Source organism: Chaetodon trifascialis, chromosome 6 (genome assembly GCF_039877785.1).
Source record: "Chaetodon trifascialis isolate fChaTrf1 chromosome 6, fChaTrf1.hap1, whole genome shotgun sequence".
Classification (NCBI taxonomy): domain Eukaryota; kingdom Metazoa; phylum Chordata; class Actinopteri; order Chaetodontiformes; family Chaetodontidae; genus Chaetodon; species Chaetodon trifascialis.
The window spans coordinates 6,543,176-6,566,866 of NC_092061.1; the positions used below are offsets into that span (position 1 = coordinate 6,543,176).

A 23,691-nucleotide genomic window follows, 5' to 3' on the forward strand; every position below is an offset into this window, starting at 1 on the left:
TAGTTTATAAGGCCATAGGTCAAGGTGCTGTTCTGCATTACATCATACTGTCAGGCTTTCCTGACTGAATATATCTAATACATGTCCCGATTTGTTCAGTTTGTAATGATACACAGTTAAGGAATAAATTCACATGTTAACAGTAGCACTCCCCAGAGATGAGGTATTTGTTAAGTTCAGAAGGTATTTCACCTTTTAACAGTGTGAAATTCATCTGTTTCTGAAGAGTTTGTTTGATAGAAATCAAACTTTTTAACAAGAGTCACATTCAAAGTGTGTGTTTTTACAGGAATGTATGTTACAAATCAATATGTAACACATTAACAGCCCCTTATCGTGTGAGCGGCTGAGTTTCCAACAGCTCAGGCATAGATGACACTTTTAACTTGAGCTGCCTTCTGACCTTGACCAGTGTGCTATAAGTGATGCAGAGAGCCAGTTTACAGAGTGAGTCAGTATGAGGCAGATGATGAAGTCAACACTGAGAAGCCATCTTAGGTCAGACACAAGACTGCAGAACTCTGAATCAAGTCCAGCAGGATCATTGTCCGTTTCGCTGATTGGAGCTAGGAGACGGGGGCCGAGACACCCTGAGAGGACCCTGCTGTGCCCGCTGATGTGACTGCTGCTCAGAGAACACACACACACACTCACACACACGGAGGACTCGCCTGTGGGAATGAGACACACAAGATCACTGGCTGCTCTGTTTGTGTAAACCCCCTAAACACAGAGCATGATTCAGACTAATTCTCCCACACACTCTGTTTACACTTCTGGTTCATTGAGGTACTATTAATTTCTCAGGTCTGAATATTCAAGCACTGACATTTCATTCAATATTTTCTGTGAATTTTGCAAAAGCCTGTGTGTTTTATATTGTTGCAACTATGGTAGAAATGATATGAAGCTCACAACAAAACTTCTCTGAACGATGAATCCGGACTGCAAAAGCTATTAACTATGACGTGATATGTGTGAAATCAGTGAATGACCTCGCAGTACTTCTTAGCTTTTTTTTTTTTTTGCTTTTTTTTTTGTATCAGCCCGAGTCAGGAGGGGATGTTTTTGAAACACTTTAAAGTAAGCAGTGTAGGTATTTTTTCACCAGCTGACAAACTGGTGAAAAGCGAGCCATGACGCTTTGTCCACTGACATCTCTTTGAACGTCTGTGGCTTCCGATCACTTTTCCACTACTACTTCACCCGGAACTCACATGTCCAAATACAGACAGGCAGGGGCGGGGCCGGACACTGCCTTATTTGGAGTTTCCACTTAAGCGGTCACTTGGGCTCCAAGTCAAAGCAAGCCTGTGTGGATTTACAAAGCGCATGCAATATTTACAAGCGATTAACTCCGTCATTTACTGCCTTTGTAAGTGTTCCTGCATGAAAACTGGCTTTGAACCAGTGTTCTGCAATACAGGACGACACAAGGTGAGAGCATGCTCACCAAAAGCACTCTAAAAACTCTCTAAAGTCAGTTTTCTAGCTAATTTATTGGGACAAAAAGTAGTTTGGAAGTAAAACCATAAAAGAAAACACCTTCCAATATTTGGTGAGTACTGGTAGAATATTAACACACGGTCTGTAGACCTCACTGGCAATAACACACTCTTTCACACACAGCTGCATAAGTAGCTCTCAGTGTGCCTGATAGTCACCGATTAATCTCATAATGTCTGACAATGAGGGACGGGAGGTAACGCGCTGTCATGTTTTCCACGCGGACAGGAGCACAGGAGAACCGCCGGCTCATCCCGAAGGAGGACGCAGCTGGAGGTGACATGTAGGTTTTTGTTAACTTTCTTTCTATCTATCTATCTCGTCGGAGCCTTTTGCCTCCACTGTAGTTTCCACCGACTGACGCGCGGAGAGCCTGGCGCTGGGTGCTCTGTCCATATATGGTCATCTACGTCACGCAAATGTTCCATCCCCCTATTTAATACAGGCAAACTGGAGTCCCCTATCCAGCTCCAATAGAGCAAGTAGAGCCGCTCTTGTGCAACCAACACCACCACCTCCTCCATTGATTCACAGACTTCATATTCCCCCACAAGCAGCCCATCAGCTTGCACAGAGATCAGATTAATAACAACAATAGCCTGTGATCACACAGGGGGAGATAACCAGCGCTGCTCGTCCTCCGCGGGATACTTGGATAGCTACAGCAACAGGATCCATCCCTGCGCCTCTCTCCTTTTCTTTTTTTCCACGCCTGATCCACACCTGTTTTCCACTTTGAGAACACCCGCTGAATTTTTTCGTGTATTTGTGGATACCTGCGCGTTGTCCTTTATAAATGTCGGACTGAATATAACTGCTATGACAGGGAAACTAGCGGAGAAGCTCCCTCTTACCATGAGCAGTTTAATAAACACGATCCCTGACAGTCTCTACCCAGAAGAGGACATCCCAACGTCTATGAATATTTTCACCAATACGGAATCTATTAACCACTATTCACAGATGAACACAGGTAAGATTTTCAGATACTTCGTGTGTGTTTTGGTCAAAGTGGTTCAAACTGCGATGTGCGCGAAAGGCAACAGTTGTCTTGGGGCTTGGAGCACCTGTTTGCGCTCCGGCTGTTGCGCACAAAGGCAGATTCTCGTACTTGGTACTTTTTCGGGGTCAGGTGTAACACTGCCCACTGTGATAAAGACGCACCTTTAAAAATGACTGACTTTCAGTTCGGCTATATGATTATTTTTTTGCCGCTTCTTGTCTCCCTCGTCCGTAGCCGAAATGTCAGGATTTCACGCGTAACGTGAAAACGGCGACTGGACTCTGATCAAAACTTTTTTATTTTTTTAATCATCGGCTAAGATATTAGATTCAAGCAAATGTGCCGTATTTGTAGTGGTTTTAATTCCCCCAAAGCTGCGGCGTGTTTGAGGAAACGTGTTGTGAACGGCTGTAGAAAAAAGGCTGTTTTACGCAAAGTCCACTGAAAACGCAGCTGATTGAAACTGAAATCTGTAGATGATGAGAAAATGTGTCCAATTAATGTGGTCAAACCAGAAACGCCACCGATTTATTAATCTAATATCCACCCGCAAAGATGGGTCAACTACTTTAGACAATGATTTTCATTCACAACTCTATTAACATGTCACAGATTGGATTTTAGTAGGCGTGTGTGGCCGCTTTTCCCTCTGTGAAGCATATTTGGACGCCAGGCCCCTGAACCATCTTATATTCTCGAAATTGCGAGGCCGGATATATGGGTTGATTTATTGCTTAGTCCATAATAATGTATATTTCAGATTAATTCAGACGCCTACAGAGAGATGACTCGCTGGTTCGGCTGTGTTGGCATTAAATCAATCACTAATTGTAGAGGCTCACCTTCTGAGGTGATGGGTCAGTGCTGCGCGAAATATACAAAATCTTTAGTTTCCTGGTGAGACTGAGAAGATCAGCACGTGATGCAGTGACCACAATTTACATTTTCCTTGTCCAACTTTGTTCATGAATCCTTTTTTACGTCCAAGTCTTTTTGTTCACGAATTAAAAACAGCACATCGGTTTGAATTTAGCTCGAAATACGTCCCCTTATTTACCAAAGAGGAGTGCGTTAATTAATTATCCCTGCGCCAGCTCTTAGAATGCTTCATTTTTTTTTTAAATCAGTGAATTAAATACACGTGAAAGCGACTCTAAGTTCATAACACGCACGTGACATATTACATTTTTCTAGTAACACGGCAATAAAATGTATTTTATGTGACCTTTGACAGGAGATATTTAAATAAATGAAATGAATCTGAACAGAAAAAAGATGCTGCAGAGCGCAGGTGTTTTAATTACGCCTGGTCGTGGTGAAATTCACGTTAGAAACTCTAATATATATATACCTAAAATGCTATTTTTGGGCAAATAGCAATAATACATTTTTAAAGTGCCATGCTGTGACTGCACAGGTGGAGCAGGTGTGTGCTCTGCTCTTCAATGCTGACCTGTGAGAAAAGAGTGGTGACTTTATTTCATGCCCCTCAGTCTGTTAAAAATCCCACTGCTCAAATTACCCTCAAAGGACTGAAAATTTAGATAAAATGAATTGCTATCAACTCAAGCTTCTTTTCTAAATGTCATACCCCCCCCCCCCATCCCCCCACCCAAATAAAAGCAATTAAAAAAAATGGCACATGTGTCATTGTTCCTATGTACCTCATGTGCTGAATGATATTGTGCAATGTACGTAATTTTGCTTTGTTTGGTTCATTATGATTTGCCTTTAGCCAAATTCCAGCAGGCTGTAATTACTGGGAGTGAGTATATAAGCACCCCTGTGTATGATTTCCTGCAAATGAAAAGAGACGTCTATTTTAACTGCAGTTTGAGAAGGAATTCTTCTCAAATGTCACACATTAAGCCTTCAGAGCATGATCAGGACGTAAATGTGTCCCCATTAAGCACATCTGCATTTGATGTTTTTATGGCATCTTTGGAATAAGTTAAATGTGTGTGCGAGTGTGTGTGTGTGAGTGCGCGTATTCAGTGTGAAGCGTAAGATTCTGCACAATTAAAATATCAAGGAAATTTGCGAAAATGTTGTTAAGCTCACTAACGCAGAGACTGGATAGGAAACACTTAAAATTTTGTCCCCATTATGTGCAGATGTTCTTTGGTGCAAATGTGTTTTGAATCCTTGAGCGTGATAGATGTGGCGTCTGCCTTATAATCCTCCCTGCTGTAAAGAAATCAGATCTTGCCATTCAGTTTGGCTGTCCTCCTGAGGGACACAATGACTGGATCAAAGGGGGTGTTTAGGTCTTGATTTATGAGAGCTTGTGGGATCTGAGAGAGAGAGACACACCACTGTCTCACATGCAGCAGTCACTCACTTAACTTACAGGTCTGACAGCGCTCACATTTCTTTATGAACTGTATAGCACTCTTTTATTTTTGATCTCTTGTTGGCACATTATTCCAGAGATATGCAGAAAAGCTGAATTTTGGACAAACTAAGGAGTATCACTTCAAGTTTATATAGCTTGTCAAAGTGAATTTTCCAGACTTTTTTCACAACTTGTGCCACAATATCACTGTTAGAGGATTTTCTTCCCAGCTGATTGCATTCATATTCATGTCTGAGGAGCCACGTGGATGATTTGTTCATGAGATCTGTTTTTTGTTTGCTTTTATCTAGATAATATCATGGATCTGGGCATGGGAAGCGAGAAAGCAGCCGCAGAGATTCAGTATGGATCCAGCTTCCAGTCCAACCGCAGCGGGCAGACTGTCACCTATCTGGGGAAGTTCGCCTTTGACACTCCTCCGTCAGGTGGCATTAGTGGCTCTGGCTGGTGCTCTGATAACAATATCATCAGTCTCGTCAGTGCAGGGATCCTGGGCGTTTCTCCATCACCCGGCACGGTGACTACGCAGACGTCGTCCTCCGCAGCCAGCATGGGCGGACAGACGTCAGATATGGAGCAGGTATATGGTCCGCCACTGCCTGCCTATTCCACCTGCAGCGACCTGTACCAGGACCAGGTCTCCTTCCACCACAGCCCTGCCACCAGCACGGCTCTAGCCTACCCTGGCAATGACTATCACTCCACGTCCAAAGCCTCCATGGATGGCAGCCTTTTCTCCATGATCCCTGACTACAACCTTTTCCATCATCAGGGGGAGGTTGGCGTGATGGAGCACAAGCCCTTCCAGACCATGGACCCCATCCGAGTCAACCCTCCACCCATCACACCCCTGGAGACCATCAGGGCGTTCAAAGACAAGCAGCAGATCCACCCAGGTTTCATCGGCGGGCAGCAGCACCCTCCTCAGCACCACCCACCGCCACAGACTCTTACCCTCAAACCCATCCGACCACGGAAGTACCCCAACCGTCCCAGCAAAACACCCGTCCACGAACGGCCGCACGCCTGTCCGGCAGAGAACTGTGACAGACGCTTCTCACGCTCAGACGAGCTCACACGTCACCTCCGCATCCACACAGGTCACAAACCCTTCCAGTGCCGAATATGCATGCGCTCCTTCAGCCGGAGCGACCACCTGACCACGCACATCCGCACACACACGGGCGAGAAACCCTTCTCCTGTGAGTTCTGTGGACGCAAGTTTGCCAGAAGTGACGAGCGAAAGAGACACGCAAAGGTGCACCTGAAACAGAAGGACAAGAAGCCAGCTGACAAGAGCAGTGGGGCAGCTGGGAGCCACAGCTCGCCGCCCAGCTCCTGTGGGGGGCCGACAGTGGGAACGTCATGACCGTCACTACGTGCACTTGGACTGGACCCTCACCATGCCCCATAAAGAGACTTAAGAAGAAGGGATCACGTCCACTATGAGATAAATAGGTGACTCTTTTCCTCTCTTTTACATCCCACTGCTCTTTTCAGTTCCTTCTATTTTGAGATGGATGCCTTTAGTTTAAGTGAGAGGGGAAAGGCTGCTACGCCCTTCTCTTTCAAGTAACTCAGAGCCTCAGCTACTGTAACACAGTGCCAACACAAAGAAGGGCACCATGGCACATTCTGTCCAAAAGGCCACTGTGTATCTGGGTTTTGGGGTGGATACACTTGTGTAAATTTTACTGAGAATTTCTAAATTGGAAGGAAGCCAGAATCCATCACAGGAGTCAAAACAGACAAAATTACAATGGAGCTTAGTTAAAGGGTGAGTTGTCTGGGAGGTATGCATTAATTTTATTAGGTTGTTTAAAAGTGCAATTGGTTATATTTGTGTACTGTCATGGATACCTTATTAGTGGCACTTGACTGTCTTTTTGTTGTTGTTTTTTTTTTTTGTTGAGGTGTCGTGTTTTTATTTTCTATTTGAATGTTGTTTTCTCAAAAGAATGTGCCAAATGTATTGTGGTGATACAGCCAACCTTGTTCTTATTATTGTGCCTGACATTTGCCAAACATAAAAGTGACATCAGCTTAGCACACATGTTGACTTAAAAGAGAGATCAGATGCAAACAGCGAATCTCAGATTTAGATTTATCTGCACAATTCGGTTAAATGTCAATAATGACTGAATGGGTCACACAAAGCAAACAATGTTTTGTCCTGTAACCTGTACTTAGAAAACAAACATGCCTGCAGCAATCAATGCCTTTGCCAATACTTATTTATTTGTAGTCACTGAGAGACACTGTGTATTTTTGTTGCCTTTTTATATGGTGGCTTTATGTGGTGTTACCAGATATAATTTCTGTTGCTTTTTTGGAAAAGCTCACCAATACTGTTCATTTTTTCAGTTTTCTTGAGTTCTGCAATTATATGCAATATATTCATGACATATGCCACCAACCCGTAAATCAAATTAACTAAGAGCACAGTTAGACAGACTGAACTACTTAAATAAACGACACTGGGTTGCAAAACCAGCAGCATATGAAAGCAAAGATGAATAAGGATTCACGGTGTAAAAAGACTAAACTTCTCAGTTCAAGTCGCCAAAAGACGAGCAGCATATGGGAAGAGAGAAAAATTAAAGTGTCCAAATCCATGTTTACATCTTTTCTAACACAGCGAGACTGAGACTGAGTTGTAAACTAAGGAGTTGTTGTTTTTGTACAGTATACGAACATGTATGCAGGTAGCTACAGTAGAAGTTTCACTTTTGTACTCAAATGTCAAATGCACCATAACTCAGTATTAAATTGTGCATATATGTGCATGCCTTCATGCACACTATGTAAATACAAATGTCTGCATAAACAAGAACTTTCAATTGACTGAATGCTTGTGCGGAATGTGTCTTAAAGCTTTTAGTAATGTAGTTATAATACAGAATATTTTGTTGTCATAGGTCATTGCAAAAATTTTTTGGAGCACTACAGTAGTGCCAAATATGGTGTTATCTTCCATAAAAGAAAAAAAGAAGAATAGCATTTGCACCATCTGTACGCTTTAAAGTGGTAACTGGTTTAAGGAAGCACTAATGTGTTCTCTGAATAAACAGCAAGATTTTTTTTTTTACATTTTGTGAATCTCCATTATAGTCGCAATCAGTTATTTCAATTAACACATCTTCCCCCATCGTATAGGAGACACTGGTTGTTGTCGGAGACTAAATGATTGGAGCCTGTCTTAAACAAAACACATTACAGGGCCAAAGCCAATATTTTTCACATGTGGCTCCTTATTGATCTTTGTCCTGATGGAAGGAAATACCTCTTGTATTATTCAATGAAACATTTTATCTCATCCCTTAGCTTCTTAAAAGTCTTTTAATGATATTGGCAAAAGCACAGCAATGACCACATTTGATAAAACTTTTTTTCAGACAGATTTTGCTCTAAACTTATCTTTGTGAGGTTTCTTTTTCCTCCAGGAATGCATTGTGTGTGGAGCAAAATCAGAAAAGCCATAACTGTTTTACCCATATGGCATTTTCATCAAAATTTATTACACTTTTGGCCAAAAAAACAATGAAAAACAGTGAATTTGGAAAAATCTGCAATGCATAATGCTGAAAATCATGAGGTATTTACTTCTGACGGCTTGTATGAAACCCATATGTCAAAAATATTGGTACTGGTTTTAGCAAACAAACCATTCGCTTTTATTCCATTACTGTTGATGTATTGTTCCAGGAGTAATAGCCTTGTCCATGTGCTGAGATAGTTTCTGATTTTATTTAAGTTTATAGCTCAAACCAGATAAACTTCTCCCTCTTTCAAAGAAACATTCTTTCTCTCCGTCCGTCTGCTTTGACTGACAGTATTTCTGGTTATTGGCTGTGCTCTCTGACTATTAAGGAGTGTAGGCTGTATGCGAGGCAGGGAATTTATATAAACATTGTTATCAGCTGGAAAAAAATATACCGGTCAGTAGACGCGGCAATCAGACTTAAAGAGAATATTGACTGACAAATGCAAAGGCCAAAAGAAAGGTTTGGAGAAGCAGAGATCACAGTGCACACAGAAATGAGCTTCCAAGGCCATGCTTTCCCTTTCCTGTAACAACCAGTTTTCACTGCTGAGCTTCCTGGCAAGTGTCCACTTATTTTCCAATTAATTTGGCCTCAGAGAGTCTTTTCTCAACTCATCTACATGGTTAAATGAACAGACCTCCGTGCACTTTTTCAGATAGTTTAAAAGTTTGACGCCCTGTAACGTCTAACCGCAAATCAATAGTTTTGTATCATAGAAAATGTGTTCTTTTGCATGGATGGTCATCGACAAATGGAACCTGTCTGAGCTCATCCCAATAAAATGCAGCTGAAATCAAATCGCAACTTAACAGACTTTAGAAACTGTCGGATTTAACACGTTACAATGCACATCTTTCCTAATCTCTGATCCCAGATAATTAGCTTGGCAATAGCGAAGACTGACACATTAGATTGGGATTTGCCAGGTTAAATCTCGCAATGAGTAATGGCCTCTAATGTAAACGTCATGTAGCAGACAGCCTCATGGAGTCAGCACAAAGGAATATATATAGCACATGAGGTGATAGGATATACAAAATGTTTATCTTTATTGTTAACCTAGAATAACTTGATGTTAAACACTGATCATTATAGGCTCATTTTGAATTTATTTGACTGAAAAGTATGCTCTTGTGTGCTCATGATTTAACACTTTGCTGGCGAGAATGGATGTTTTTAATTATGATATATAGAATGTGGCTTCCTCTAAGAGAAAACTGTGCTCATGTTGCTTTGTGTTAAGGAATGATGCAGAGTGAGGCGGAGACTACACCAAACTATTTCCACATCTAAATGAAGCCATGTAATTACAACTTGCAAACTCAGTATTTCATCAGTTATCGTCGCACTGTCTTTGTCACTTTTGTTTCGTGACACTTTTGTAATGGACGGATAGATTTTGTAAAATTTATATGATCCCCCTCCATCCCACTTCCGCACTATAGTTTAGTGGTTGAACAACAATACAGGCTGCACCATGTTCTTCTGAACAATAATCCTGTGTAATGTGTGAATGTTATAGATATACTGTATGTCAATGACTTGTTAAACAACCTCAGAAACAACCCCCTCTTAATAGTGCTTCTCCAAGAATAATTTATTTTAGGTTTTTTTATGTTCTATTGTCTAAAAGTGGGTGGCTGAACGCTCTGAAATTGGAATTTGCCTCATCCTCGTTCTCTGCTCCATGTTGGATCTGAGCCAACATCAGCAGCCATCTTTGTGCCAAACTGGGTTGCAGGGTTGGCTGATCAAAAACAATATGTGATGATGAGAACTCCACGGGAGCAACAAATCATAAATGTGACCTCAGTCCGCTTGCAGTTGAAGGCAGCCTTGTGCTAATGTTTGTGTTTAACTGTTTGATTTAGTCTCCGTGAAGTTGGCCTTGGGCAAGGCAATAGGCTTGGGCTCATTCGTGACAATTACTAATCACAGGATTTAAAAAAAAATACTCACGTTTGAAGAGATTTCAATAATGTGTAGATATTATAGGCTACTCATGTCATCTTATGGACTTAAGGGTGGCTTCAGGGATTTTGTGGTCTTCAACAGTGACACTATGGTGTTCAGATGGAGTCGATACTCACTGTTTTCCGTTGTGTTGTGTTTCCTTTTCATTACAGTATATCCTCATGTTTGCATGTGCACGGAAATGTTCCAAAGCGCTACCCTCAGATGCTGTGGGCGGTGCTCATTTCTTTATTATGCATGAAAATAAAAGTCACATTGGGTGAAATGGGATAAACCCAACAACAATTCAAGACAGACAATTGAAAACACACACTGGGATAACTGTTCTGTTGGCTTTTTTTTCTTTTTTTTAAGAAAACAAGGGGTCTTGTTTAAACTGTTGTGGATGTCTTTAGCCTATTTCATGTTTTTATTACCTTATAATAAGGTCCTTTTATGATGAGCTGAATATTGAAATGAATTTTACTATATCCTTGTGATGGGGAGATGTGCTCCCCTGTTTACCTGGCACTTCAGTTTGTTGTAATGCAATTGTTTTGTTATTTCTATGTAAGTACTTGAATAAAGAAAAATATCACTTGCCTTCCGTTTACTTGGCTCCGTACGTTCACGCGCACACACGCATACCAGCGCGTGAACCCGCCGCACGTCCACGCGCATGGCATTTAACTTGATATACCTGCAGAGCGTGCACCAGTTTTATAAAACGTGTTGCATTAGCTGACATGTATTATTACGGTAACACATTATGGCGTTTTTAAGTTTTTTTCCCCCGTTTCCTTGTTTCTGTCAAAAGAGAAAAAAAAAAAAAACTTCCTCAGAGGAAACACGAGCGGCTTAGCTCCGGACTTCCTGTTTCATGCTCGGCTGCTGACTGGTAGAAAGGGATGAGGTCCTCGGAAGATAATAAAAGTACCCAATGAAACCGGAGTAAAAGTTCACTCAAAATGAGCTGGTATGTACTTCTGCTGCATCATTAATTTGTTGTATTGGATTGAAAGTATGACTCGGAAAGTCTTCATTAGTAATGATTAAGGACAGATGGCTAGTCGACCGGGCTACGGCTATTTCCTGGAAGCGCTACATAAACAGTAGCGTTACAGCAGAGCAGGAGTTAGCGCTAGCTTGTTAAACTCACGGCTCACGAATAAAACCTTTCTTTGAGACTTTTCCAGCACTTCTTAGTTTTCTAGCTGTGTCTTCTCTGGTAAATAGTTACTAGCAAAGCGGTAATTCTTACAAATATTCAACTTCGATCGAAGGGTGTTTGATAAAGTCGAGTATTTAACGTTAGCTAACTTGTACAGTCCCAAACATTAGTTAACGCCAGTTTAGTAGCTGAAACATAGACCTACAAAACTAGAATTTACTAACGCTGCTATCTGAAGTTATTCCGGCTTGTTTATACTGTTGAACTAAACCTAAGTTGTTCCTTTAGCATAACATAGAAACCCGATGTAGCACAGAGTTAGGTCAAGAGGGTCATCACTGAAGCCATTTAAAGGGATTTGATTCTCAGTTGGCAGTAGGCAACTGTTGCTAGCCACATTAGCGTTAGCATTTTGACATGAATCATTGAGGATTTTGCTACTTTTTGTACTCCTGTGTGGACATCACATGATATGACGATGTTGTTTTGTTTACCATCTGTGTATGCCTCTTGGAGTAAGGAGGAATTGAGTATTTCTTAAGAAGTAGGTGGGTAGGTCAGCGTGTTGATACCCCTTACATGTTTACTGTTACTAGCAAAGCTGTGAGTTTCATCAGGTTTCTGTAAGCGTCTATTACAGCCACATATTCAGATGTTTTTAGAAATATAACACAAGTTTGATAGTTGTTGGGTGGGCTTTTTGGGAACAGGATCACATTTAGGAGCATTTGCTTTAAGTCTGGAGTTACCTACAGGAAGCAGAAGAAGCCTCTGAGTTGTATCTGCATTGGATTGTGTTTTACTAGAAGCATCTCTATCATTTGTCAGTGTAGCCACACAACTGAAATCACTTTAATGAGCTGACACAATTAATCGACTTGTCTCTTAACCAAAAATCATTTGGCAGCCGTTATTCTTTTCAAAGCAATTTGAAAAGAATAACGGCTTTTCAAAATGTCAAACATTTTCTGATTTCATCTTCTCAAATGTGCAAATTTGTTGCTTTTCTTTGTCTTCTTGTGATAACAGTTAATATCTTTGCGTTTGGGACTGTTGGTTGGCCAGAGCAATCCATTTCAAGATGCCACCTTTTGTTGTGATGGGCAGTTTGCACCTTTTTCCATGAAGATGAATTGAGAAAATAATTGGCAGATTAATCAGTAATGAAAACAATGGTCAGTTTTGACCCTAATCAGCAAGGAATATGATAATTACCATGTTATCATTATTGTATAATGTATGAATATATACTTTTAAACCAAACTCTGTCATTGTGAAGATTTGAAATTTTTTAGTCTTTGTAGTGTTTTGCAGTTTTCTATGGAGCCACAGATGATTATGGAATTAAGTTCAATGAATGAAGAAAGGTGGTGTGAACAGTTGGTCTTATGACATAGTCTGCATGGATGATCTGCACAAATATTAGCTGAATCTGCAAGTCCTGTAATCAGAGGCCTTCCATCCAGCTGGTGATCACGCTGAGAAAGTAAACAACAGCAAACAAGGCTATGCTATCATTTTCAGCCAAATGGCAACAAGAAAAAAGTGTTCAACCACAACAGAATGTTTTAAATATATTTTGGATTCCTGACTCTTCCCTGAGACATGTTTATTTAGATAATATCTTTAATAGATGAATCAATGGGCTTTAAAGGCCAACAACAGCACTTGTTCCGGACCCAACCCAAGCTCTCCTAGGAGACAAGGAAAGATTCCTCAAAATCTTTGCTTGTGAGAAAATTTTCACTCAGGGGTGTCTGAGACTATTTATCTCTGGCTCCATCATGTCTTCTCATTTGTAGAAGTAGCTAGAGTCTGAATCTGGAGTTGTGCTCTGATCATGTTTTGCTCACGGGGAAAAATCAACCACATATATAACCACATGTATTGTATTACAGGTACACCTACTGTATGACAAGTATTGCAAGTTCTCCTCTTTTTGGGGGGGAGGTAGGAGGATGGGCAACAGGCGACAGGTTGTTTCATGTCTCCTCGCCAAGATTTGTTTTATGTGCTTGAAAGTAGTTGCCCACCAGGTTAAGCAAGATGTGTAATCTGCTGTAATGTCTGCATCCATTACTCTGTGTGTTGTATATTTCGCGCAGGGGACGGCATGTGTGATTGTCTTTCTGCTGTGGTTTGCTCAGGGATCTTAGAAAATCAAAATGTTCATAGTGGCCACCAGGACAGTAATAACCCAACTGGTCCTCACAGTTTAGGTTTTGGGTCTGTGTAGGCATTGAATCTGTTTGTAGAAGTTTGCAGCCTATTAACATCCACAACGATTGAATGCTGTCTTGTTCTTTTGACAACATGTTTTGAATTTCATTATTTCACTCAGGACTCAGCTATGACTGTAATTGATTTTTACAAGCATGGGAAGATTTGTTCTACCAGTCCTCATTTGTGTGCTGCTGTTTCAGAGTTTAAAATGAGGTCTGAATAACTCCAGTGCTCGTTTCTCACAATTCATGAATGCAGTTCAAGAGGCAGTGGGGAGAAACCGAAACGTATTGTCAAAAACTCTTTCAGTTCATCCATGACATGTATGAACATTAATTCACTTTGTAATACACACTCGTAGTGTCATTGTCAGGGAAGACATTAATCGAGTAAGCAAGACGGCGTCACTCAGTTCAGTCACACAGTCAATAGCTGGCAAGCGACGCTTCTACCAGCACGCACCACCAAACACAAGGTCAAGAGTGGGGTGCTCGACCAGTGAAAAGACTCCTTTATGGGCTCTGCTGACTGATGCATTCCAGTAGGGCCTGCACACTTGCTTCTATGACGTGAGAGGTTTGACTTTGGGGTCATCATCAGAACAATCCCACTTCCCAACATCTTCAACTAGCCCTCTGTGCTCTATGGAATATCCAAGGTTGAATGATGCACTATCCCTCTAATGTCGTACACATTTGCAGTTTTTGTGAAAAGCCATTGGCTCTTCCAGTCGATGCATAATGTGTCCCGGATAGAGAAGACTGTTATGTCTTTGTTCCTGCCTACGTGCTTGCTTGATGGCAGTGACGTGTAGCCTATTACAGCAAAGATCAGATAGCTGTGTAAGTGCACGTTGACCAATTTGCTGATACTGACAGCAAATGTGTAACAGCATTTTCTTTTATGAATCTGGGCCTGAAAATGACCAAGTAGTACCAATAACCTCTCAAATTGCTGTGGTTGTCTAAAAGTCCCATTCCCTGAAACTATCCTATTTACATTTTTTTTTACTTCTGTTAGTAAATGTTTGTTGGTTAAGTGAATCTTTGGACTCAAGTACTGTAACATGCAAATACTGACTGTACACAATATATCAAATTGTCCAAGTATTTAGGATAACAAACTCAGTAACAAAGCAGCATTCAGCTGAATTGCCCATGCCTGCCATCACTAGGCTTACATTTGTTTTCACAAAGATTTGGACTTCAGCTGGTGTAACACACAAGTTTTCTCTTCAGCTGTCTTGTGGCCGGGCCTCTGCCATGTCAGACGCTAGCTCCGGGTTCACAGGACCCGACTTACCAACGTTTCTAAATGTGACAGCCCCTACAGAAATATTGCTGTGTGAAGAAACATTAGAAATGATTCTCACAGTGACTACCATCCTCCCTCTTTCTCATTCTCTCCCTCTGGTTGCCTGCTACATTTTCCCTCTCCCTCCCCGAAGCACACTTCACTCGCTGTGTTTGCCAGTTCTCATGAGCAGCTGAAGAGAGTGACCACTTTCCTTTGGCTCCTTGTAGAATCTATAACACTCTGAATCTTTAAAATTAAGGACTTGCTTTAGTTCATTTTTTCCAGCCAAATATATTCTCTCGTACATTAAAGGGAAAATCCACCTTAATACAGTTACACTTGGACAGACTCTCTTGATGTCATTGAGAAATAAATCCTGTCATGGTCGGCTCTGCCAGAATGTAGCGAAAGAAACATTGAAAGGAAACATTTAAATATATGTTTCATGGCGCATTGATGGCTGTTTGGAACGCTGTAATGTTTATACTTAACTCTTCCATTGGGTTTGTGCGATGGATGTCATGATTTTCTCCTTGACACACCCACCAAATGGGAGCAAACATCAAAGTTACTGCCAAACATTGAGCAATGTTGGTCGAAAAACGATTGTCCAGCCAGAAAAATATTAGCTAATTTAAAATTCCTTTGAGTGTACCGCTAGTGCGCTCCATTTAAAAGGGAATGTAAAATCGTCGAAGTGACAGTATACTTGTCAATTTTCTTTAAAAACAACCACACTGGCTGCGTTTCAGCACTGTGCCTCTACAGTGTGCCCTCTTTTTACTCAAGAGTCGTGTGACGTTCCCTTAAATTTCAGCCATACATTTGTTAACTGTTAAAACAGACACGCACTGCTGTTGTACATATTTGTGAGTTAAGCTTTATTTATTCAGGAAGTCTCATCGGCATCACGATCTCTTTTACAAGACAGACCTGAGACAAATTACATACATCATGATAATACAACTCAGTCACACAAAGCAGTCATCACACACAGACACACTAATTAAAACAATCGCAATATTATTAGCAAGAAAACCTTTAATGTCCCTCAGAGGAATGAGTGTCTTCAATTTGTTTTCGTGGCTCATTTCAATAGCAAGATGCATGGTAACCTATTAGTATAAAACCTATTAGTATATACGAGTTGAAGCTTCTCCCAGAATTGGGGCTCATCTTTTATAAATGCTGGGAAATGATGTGGGTAAAGGTCTTAGAAATCATGAGGGCAAATGTCAAACAAAGTAAGATTTGACAGCTTTAGCAAGAGGACCAGTTAGTCATTAGAAGTGCTGCTTACCCACACTGACTGAAAGAATTAATAGGATGTGTACTCAAGCGAGACAAGTCATAAACTATTATTGATAGGGTGGTACGTGTCTGACCAGGCTGAACTGATTCTCAGGTGGTTGTTTCCAGACGTAAATCTCAGTGAAAAGTGGTGTTGTAAGATGTAGTCTGGCTGTGTGAGGCTGATTCCCTGTATTGCAGCTCTGGGACTGATTGACCTCCAGCCAAAAGAGCTCTGTTAAACTATGCCGCATTGTGTTTTGGAAAACAAATGCCACACACGTACGTATTGTGCCCAATGTGACGCTACAGCGTACTGATCAGATAATCAGAGGAAGGTGAGGCACATAAGATGGTGGTGAGTAATTTCTGTGGTTATTTTCCGAGTTGGCTCACCCAGATGATGACACAATGGGTGAAACTACTTTCTTGAGCCAAAAGCAACAAAACGTTTTCATAGGCATCAGTAATCTGTTCGGATTTTAGTGAATAAAGGATTAATCCAAAACTTCAGTTAAGATAAGGTCAGAACACGTGGTACCTGCTACAACCTGGAACACAGCATCAACACAGAGGCAGCAAATAAAAGGAAATCTTGATACCTGAGCCACTAGTGAAACCTGTTTTTTTTTACTAGATTAATCCTGCTGTTATTTGACCATGTTGAGTTTTGTGATTGAGCTGTCATCAAAAGGATCTTCCCCACACATCAGTAGCATTCCCTGGTTGCACAACGAGGCCCTACATCACACCCTCACTTTTCCATCTCATTAGTCTACACACCTTTCCTTTGACGCAGCTGCTGCCTCACCCTGCCTGTCAGCGGCAACCGTCCATCATATAGCTTAGATTTCAGGCTATTAGTGCCACATCAATGACAACCTGCAGCCAAGCACATTGGCAAGGCAGTGTTGGATTCCCGAAGCACTGTGATGCTCAGCAGCAACTTATTAAGGCAAAGGGAAGGTTTTGAAATGAGGATAAAAGATTGTGTTTTAACTAAGGTTTCTGTTTCTTTTCCCAAAACTATAGTCGGGATGTCAGTATGTTTGTGTTTCAAGAGTGAAGAAAAGTTTGTATTTCATTCTGAAAATTAGGTGCAGCTACTGCAGTTACACTAAACCCTGTGACATGTTTTGCTTTTTGATTGATTTGCAGCGCTGGTCTCAAGTTTTCTTTGAAAAGCAAGCCATTGTCCTGGCAGTATGCTTTTGAGTCCCAACATATTAGGGTATCTGTTTTTTTGATACACAATGAAGCATGTGCATCTGTGTTTGATTGCCAGTCACTCTGAGAAGAGGCTACAACCACGTCTTCTTAGTGATATCCGCCTGCAATGGGAGCCAGATGTGTTTAGTGTTGACATGAAGTTAATGTCCACGGCTCTGACTGCACACTCCAGAGAAGCCGGAATTAACAGCTTCAGATTGTCCGTGTCAGGGATCTGAAGGAGGCGCTTGTTCACCTTTAAACTTGTACCAGCCTGCAGTCACCCATCGCGCACCTGATAACAATCGAAGCAGTAATTGTTTTCCAGTTGCTCACGTCTGTAACCTGTTTTGTTTCCTTTTTGTATGATTGCAGGATTCCCTTCAAGATTGGACAACCAAAGAAGCAGATTGTCTCTAAAACCGTAAGTCCCCCACTGGAACAGAAGTTCAATTCACTCGTAATTCAAAAGAGTTTACAAAAGTCAATCAAGTCTACTCAAATTAATAAACAAAAGCTTACTTTGAGGCAGTATTTGTAAAAAATGTGCTTTTGTGAAGGTTTAGCTGCAGTTGTTAACCTTTACAAATGATATATACAACATGACTAGTAGTCTAAATAATGTCATCAGAGTGCCTCACCCAAGAGACTGATTAGATGCCAATTTGTCTGAGCCATGCAAGGGGGCAGAGGTGGTTACCTTGAAGTGACAGCCAGTGGGTGTTCTCCTTTCTGGAGAAAACCACTTCCAGTGTAATGGGTCTGTGGCCCGGCAGCCACTGTCAGACCGGGTTTCCAGCTTCCTGTGCCATCCTTGGCAAAAACCAGGGAGTGGGTTAGAGTCAGCCCGGTTAGATGATCCGACAAAGTGTCAGCTGCCTTCCTCCATGTTTTGGCCACTGTGTTTAAATCCAGAAGCCCACAGAACCACAAGACAGGAACCCATGCTGCCTCTGTAACCTGCTGGGCATTGTTTAGAGAAATGGTTGGCCAAACTGTCTTAGCCCATGGTGACCCAGGGAAGTTGATGTACTTTAAAGTGCATTACCTGGATTTCCACTGGAACCCACCCCACCCACCCAAAAAAGTCCCTGTTTCTGTGAAAGTATATGGCAGGAATCGAACCATGGTTAAGTGATAACACAAGCTTTAAGACAGCAATAACTTCTCATAATTCAGGCTAAAAACAAGCAACGCAACTGGGTGTTGCTGCTATGAATTACATGTGGTCACTTTTAACTAGTTAACTATTTTTGTCCCTAAGCAAGTCCCAGAATTTGACATGAAATTTGTTCTTTTTCTTAGGTTGAAAGAGACTTCGAGCGAGAATATGACAAGCTTCAAAAGTAAGTTTTTACATTTTGAAGGTCTGTATTCAGGTACGCAGTCAAAGTGCCTTTTCTGTATGTGGTATCTCTTTGGACAGTTTTCTGATAAACCTGCTTTGTGAGTACTGTACAGTGTGTTTGAGTCTCTTGGTGCCTTCATTTTGGTAAAAGGTGATTTCTCCTTCGCCATATCTGAGTCCACATGACAGGTTTTATTTTCGTGGGAGTCCCGTTCAAATTCTTAAACCTTGTCATTGGTCAGAAATTCATAGTCTTTATTAAATCAAGCATGTTAAGTAAACTGCCATCATCAACTTTTAATTTTCAACTTATTTAGAAACAAAACGTGTTTTTAAAGAAAAGTTAAATTACAGCATTATAGCTGTCCAGTGTCCAGTGTGGGGTGAATGAGGCAGTTCCCATTTTATTCCTTTGTTAGTTATTGTAATAATGACAAGCACTGAAGCTAGACTACTGATGTAAGTGTTTGTGTTATTTATTGAAAATATTTAGCAGTTATTGTGCAGTCCCTGGTCATAGAAGTGTGAAGTAAGACGTATGTAATGTTGGAAATCTGAAAACCTTCTGAGATCTTTTCACAGATTATGCATGTTCATCCAAAATTAGACCGTTGTAGTGTCTTATACAATTATTGAGTAATTTTACTTAACATGTAGGTATTTTGGTTTTACATGTTTACAAAGCACGCTGGGAAGCTAACACTTAACATCAGCGCCTCATTGTACGTACAGTTTCTCCGTCCCGCACAATTTGCCAATCCCCGCTGTGTTTGGTCACTTTTTTTCTCAGCATTGAACTGTGAAAGGACGCACGTTTGAGCTATGGTGGAGTCTGAAATTAGAAATTGTGAAAGAGAGCTTATTTTTTGTTAGATGCTTCCCTCTGATGAACTTAGATTCAAGGAAGAAGTTCTAATGTTATGTCGGGCTAAGTGATGTGGCGGTATAAGCTGGGTGGGCGACAGCAGAAATGTGTCCACCAGTAGAGATCTGGCATTACCATTTCCACCGCAGGAGCTCTATATTCAGGTCAGGCTATGTAGCAAATCAGGACTGGAGTCTTGCCTGATCTTGCGATTCTGGAAAGCTGGAGCCCCAGTCTGACGTGAGAGCGATGGTTGTGGCGGTTAATGCACCTCTAAGCTGGTTTGCAGACTGCTGCAAAAGATGACAGTGACAAGAAAACATGGAGGAGGAGAGTGAAATTGAGGGGAAGATGAGGGAGAAGCTTGCTAAAAGACGTGTGACTTATGTTGTGTGGACATGGTGTGGTTATTTTAAACTGAATTTACAGAACAGTCACTGTGATATCTACTGTTACCATGATACAAAACTACACAGATCACCTCTAATCTCGTTTCCTGTAAATGCATCATTAGTGTTCATACATTCAGGAAAAAGTTTAAATGTCCAAGTATTTCATTAATTTGTGGACGCTGCCATTCTAATGGAAGATGCTAAAAAAGCTAATAAGTAAATTAAAAACTGTTGAGAGATATTTTTGCGTCATTTTGAGTAACATGATGTTAGTGTTTCTATGAAACAAAGGAGGGCTTCAGAGCATTTAAGCACCCAAGACCACAGAGTTCAGCACATCCGGGCCTCCTCTCAGTGTGAGGCTGAGGTTAGAGAAACTCCCTGAGGGCCCCGCACAATGAGTGGGAGCACCATTTTCCTCTCAGGTTTTGTTGAGTAGGAGGGCCCATTATCAGGAAGGTGTGGTGCCAATAGACCTTATAGATGAGTCAGAGCAGCAGGCATGTACAGACATTCAGGTTCTCCACCCTAGAGATCCATATCAACACATCGTGGTGCGTCTGTGACCTAAATATACTTCGAAGGCTTCACCATAGTTCTTGTTTTTGCATTCTGTGAACCTGACAAAAGATCATTTTGGTGTAATTTGAATTGTGATTTTGTCTGATTCAAAATACTGAGTTTGAAGTATAGACAGAGACCAGTACTGATATCAATATTTAGGAGTTACAAAAAATCTCATACCAATACTTTAACTGATATATTACATAGATGCAAAACACGCAATAAAATATTTGATAACCCTTAAATCTGCTCTTAAATAATACTAACCAAAATATGTTGTGAGAACATTGTATTAACACTATAATTTACATATACATACATAAAAATTACATATACACCGATACCATATACAGTACATAGACTAATATCAAGCAATCTATTGGCCTGGGTTGTTTATCTGTCAGGCTCTAAGCTGGACACACACAAATAAAAATGTGCAGTAAAGATAAGATAAGATAAACCTTTATTGACCCCACGCTTGGGGAGATGAACACAGGACTGTCTCACTTCATTGCTTAATGACCATCAGCTTATTTACCTTCCTTGGGGGTCTCAACATGTTTTAAGAAGGGTGTGGAAAAATTACATTTGGCATAAATTCTGCTTGATGCAAGGTGAATTTCTCGAGCAAATACTACAGTGGCTGGATTTAATCTACTGAAACGAGACAGCCCCAGTTGGTAAATAGATTTACACAACGTCTGTATAATTATTTGGTTTCAGCAGTGATTTGCATGGCGCTGCAGTGCCTGACCTGGTTCTTGTGTGAATGGCAATAGCCAGGTATTTACCCAAAAGGTGTGAAACGTGTTTGAATGCCTGTTCTTTTTCTAGTGTCATACAAAGGGGTTGTGTGTGAAAGTCATATAAAATGCCGTAGCGTCTTTCCAGTTTTCAATTGGCGATGTGGCGGGATGATTGTGACTGCACAGGCCCATCGTTGGGGCGCTGGAGCGAGGAGCAGCAGCTGTTCCACGAGGCCGCTCTATTAGCACCTTTTGGAAAGAGACTCCTGGTTCACCTGGCGCCCATCCAGGATGGCTCTCTAACTGTCAGTGCTGTCAGAGGGAAGATGCAACAACATTGTGCAACACATTTTAAAGTAGGAGGTACTATCTGGAACATGAGTTTCACATGCACAAACAGGCATTGGTCTCAGAGAACGCTAGTTTGTTTACATAGTAAGATGCTTTCACCCACTATCCCGCAACTCGATCTCCATGATTGGCAGGGTTTTACTGTTATACTGTTATTTTTCTCATTTCATATTTGTCTCCTTTCATTACTCTCAAGTGTTAACTATGTCAGCCAAATTACAAGACTATTTTAGTTTTAGTCTGTTTCACATGATGCCCTCCGTTGACTCCACTGGCGTTCAGAATTACATTTAGAACAAAGTCTAGTTATGTTGTCAGGATTCAAAACAGCTTCCACTCGACGCAATCACAAAGACGCAAATTATAAAACTGACCACATGTCAGTATTTCCAGATGTTTTGAACAATGTCAGAAGCAGTTTTCTAGTTGCAGGTATGACTCAAAACAGAAGTGTAATATAATACATACACAGTGACCTGAACTCCTCACGGCGCATTCGTTTCCCTAGTCTGCTGAAAATGTATTTACCAAGCAACCTATGTTATGGAAACAGGAAGAGGTCTTCTAATTATTACAGAGAGACTGACTAAATCCCGCCTGAATTATTGCTAATAATATTGACTATAATGTGAGAAGCATTTGGTGCAATTAGAAACGTCTATTTCTAAGTATCTGGAAAGTAAGAGTATATTTTGATGACTTTGGAGGAAGGCTGATGGCTTATGAGACCCAGTTACATCTAATTGGTGAGAGAAAACAAGAAGTTACTGTGGAGATTGTTCTGACAGAATGTTTTTTTTCCTGTGGTGTGAACAATAAGGGATGAAGTTACATCATTTACTGCAAATGACATTTTTGGAACAACCTCCATCTGGTATGTGGCGATTGAGTGCAAAATCCTAAAACATGTCAAGACAAACAAAAGCATGGAGAGGACAAGTTATGATAGAAAATAATTAATGGTTTTTAGTTAGCCTTAGATTCTGCATCTTCAAAGTTTGCTAGCCCTTTGTGAGGGCAAAAAATGAATAAATGAAATTGAAGTCACAGATCACAATCTGAAATCAAACCTGTTATACAACCCTGATTCCAAAAAGTAAGGGTGCTGTGTAAAACATGAATAAAATATATAATCAATTGAAAACTGTACAAAGACAAATATATATGCTTAATTTGATGCAGCGACACGTTGGGACAGGAGCAACTAAAGACTGGGAAAGATGTGGAACGCTCCAAAAACACCTGTTTGGAGCATTTCACAGGTAAACAGGTTGATTGGTAACAGGTGATAGCATCATGATTGGTTATGAAAGGGGCATCCTGGAAAGGTTCAGTCGTTCACGAGCGAGGATGGAGCGAGGTTCACCACTTTGTGAACACATGATTGAATTAAGGAGATTACTACACAGGCTCTGAAATCATAAAGCTGTTGTTTCATAAACAGTTTGCAAGCGATTGCCGTCTGTTTTAATGTGCGTTTTGCACAGCGTCCCAACATTTTTGGAATTAGGGTTGTAATACACATGTAATCTGATGTGATAATACCACAAAACAATAGGTTTTCCCTTCTGTTGCTGACAGTCGTCCAGAACTCACGTGCTATTTTTGTGACAAAAAGTAAAAAAAAAAAAAAAAGCCTGTGACGTGATTGTACAGTACAAGAATTTAGAAGTTCAGAAATGACTGTGTTTAAGTATTTTGCCTTTAAACGTTTGAAATTGGACGCTTCCTTTACTCTCCTGTCCCTTGTGCATGAGCGCACGCGTTGTGTGTTTTGTGGACATTTTAAAAGCTTCACTGATAAATGAAAAATGATAATAATAATGAGAATAAATGAAAATAATTTTGGTGCATTATTCCTTTTAAGCTCTTC

The 23,691-nt window shown here is 40.9% G+C and overlaps 2 protein-coding genes across 2 annotated transcripts in view; both read left to right on the top strand.

Moving 5' to 3' along the window:
* The first annotated feature begins 1,972 nt into the window (after window positions 1-1,972).
* On the top strand, window positions 1,973-10,966 carry egr3 (early growth response 3). The gene is made up of 2 exons (XM_070965422.1): window positions 1,973-2,479; window positions 5,156-10,966. Exons 1-2 carry the CDS (start codon window positions 2,326-2,328, stop codon window positions 6,232-6,234), a joined length of 1,233 nt encoding a protein of 410 aa, XP_070821523.1. The 5' UTR covers window positions 1,973-2,325; the 3' UTR covers window positions 6,235-10,966.
* A 267-nt stretch (window positions 10,967-11,233) lies between these two features.
* The window catches only part of bin3 (bridging integrator 3), a 30,201-nt gene continuing 17,743 nt past the window's right edge, over window positions 11,234-23,691 (top strand). Inside the window, exons 1-3 of the mRNA XM_070965426.1 lie at window positions 11,234-11,339; window positions 17,928-17,976; window positions 18,858-18,898. Coding sequence (XP_070821527.1) covers window positions 11,332-11,339; window positions 17,928-17,976; window positions 18,858-18,898 — 98 coding nt within the window. The 5' untranslated portion in view covers window positions 11,234-11,331. The remainder of the gene's footprint in view (window positions 11,340-17,927; window positions 17,977-18,857; window positions 18,899-23,691) is intronic.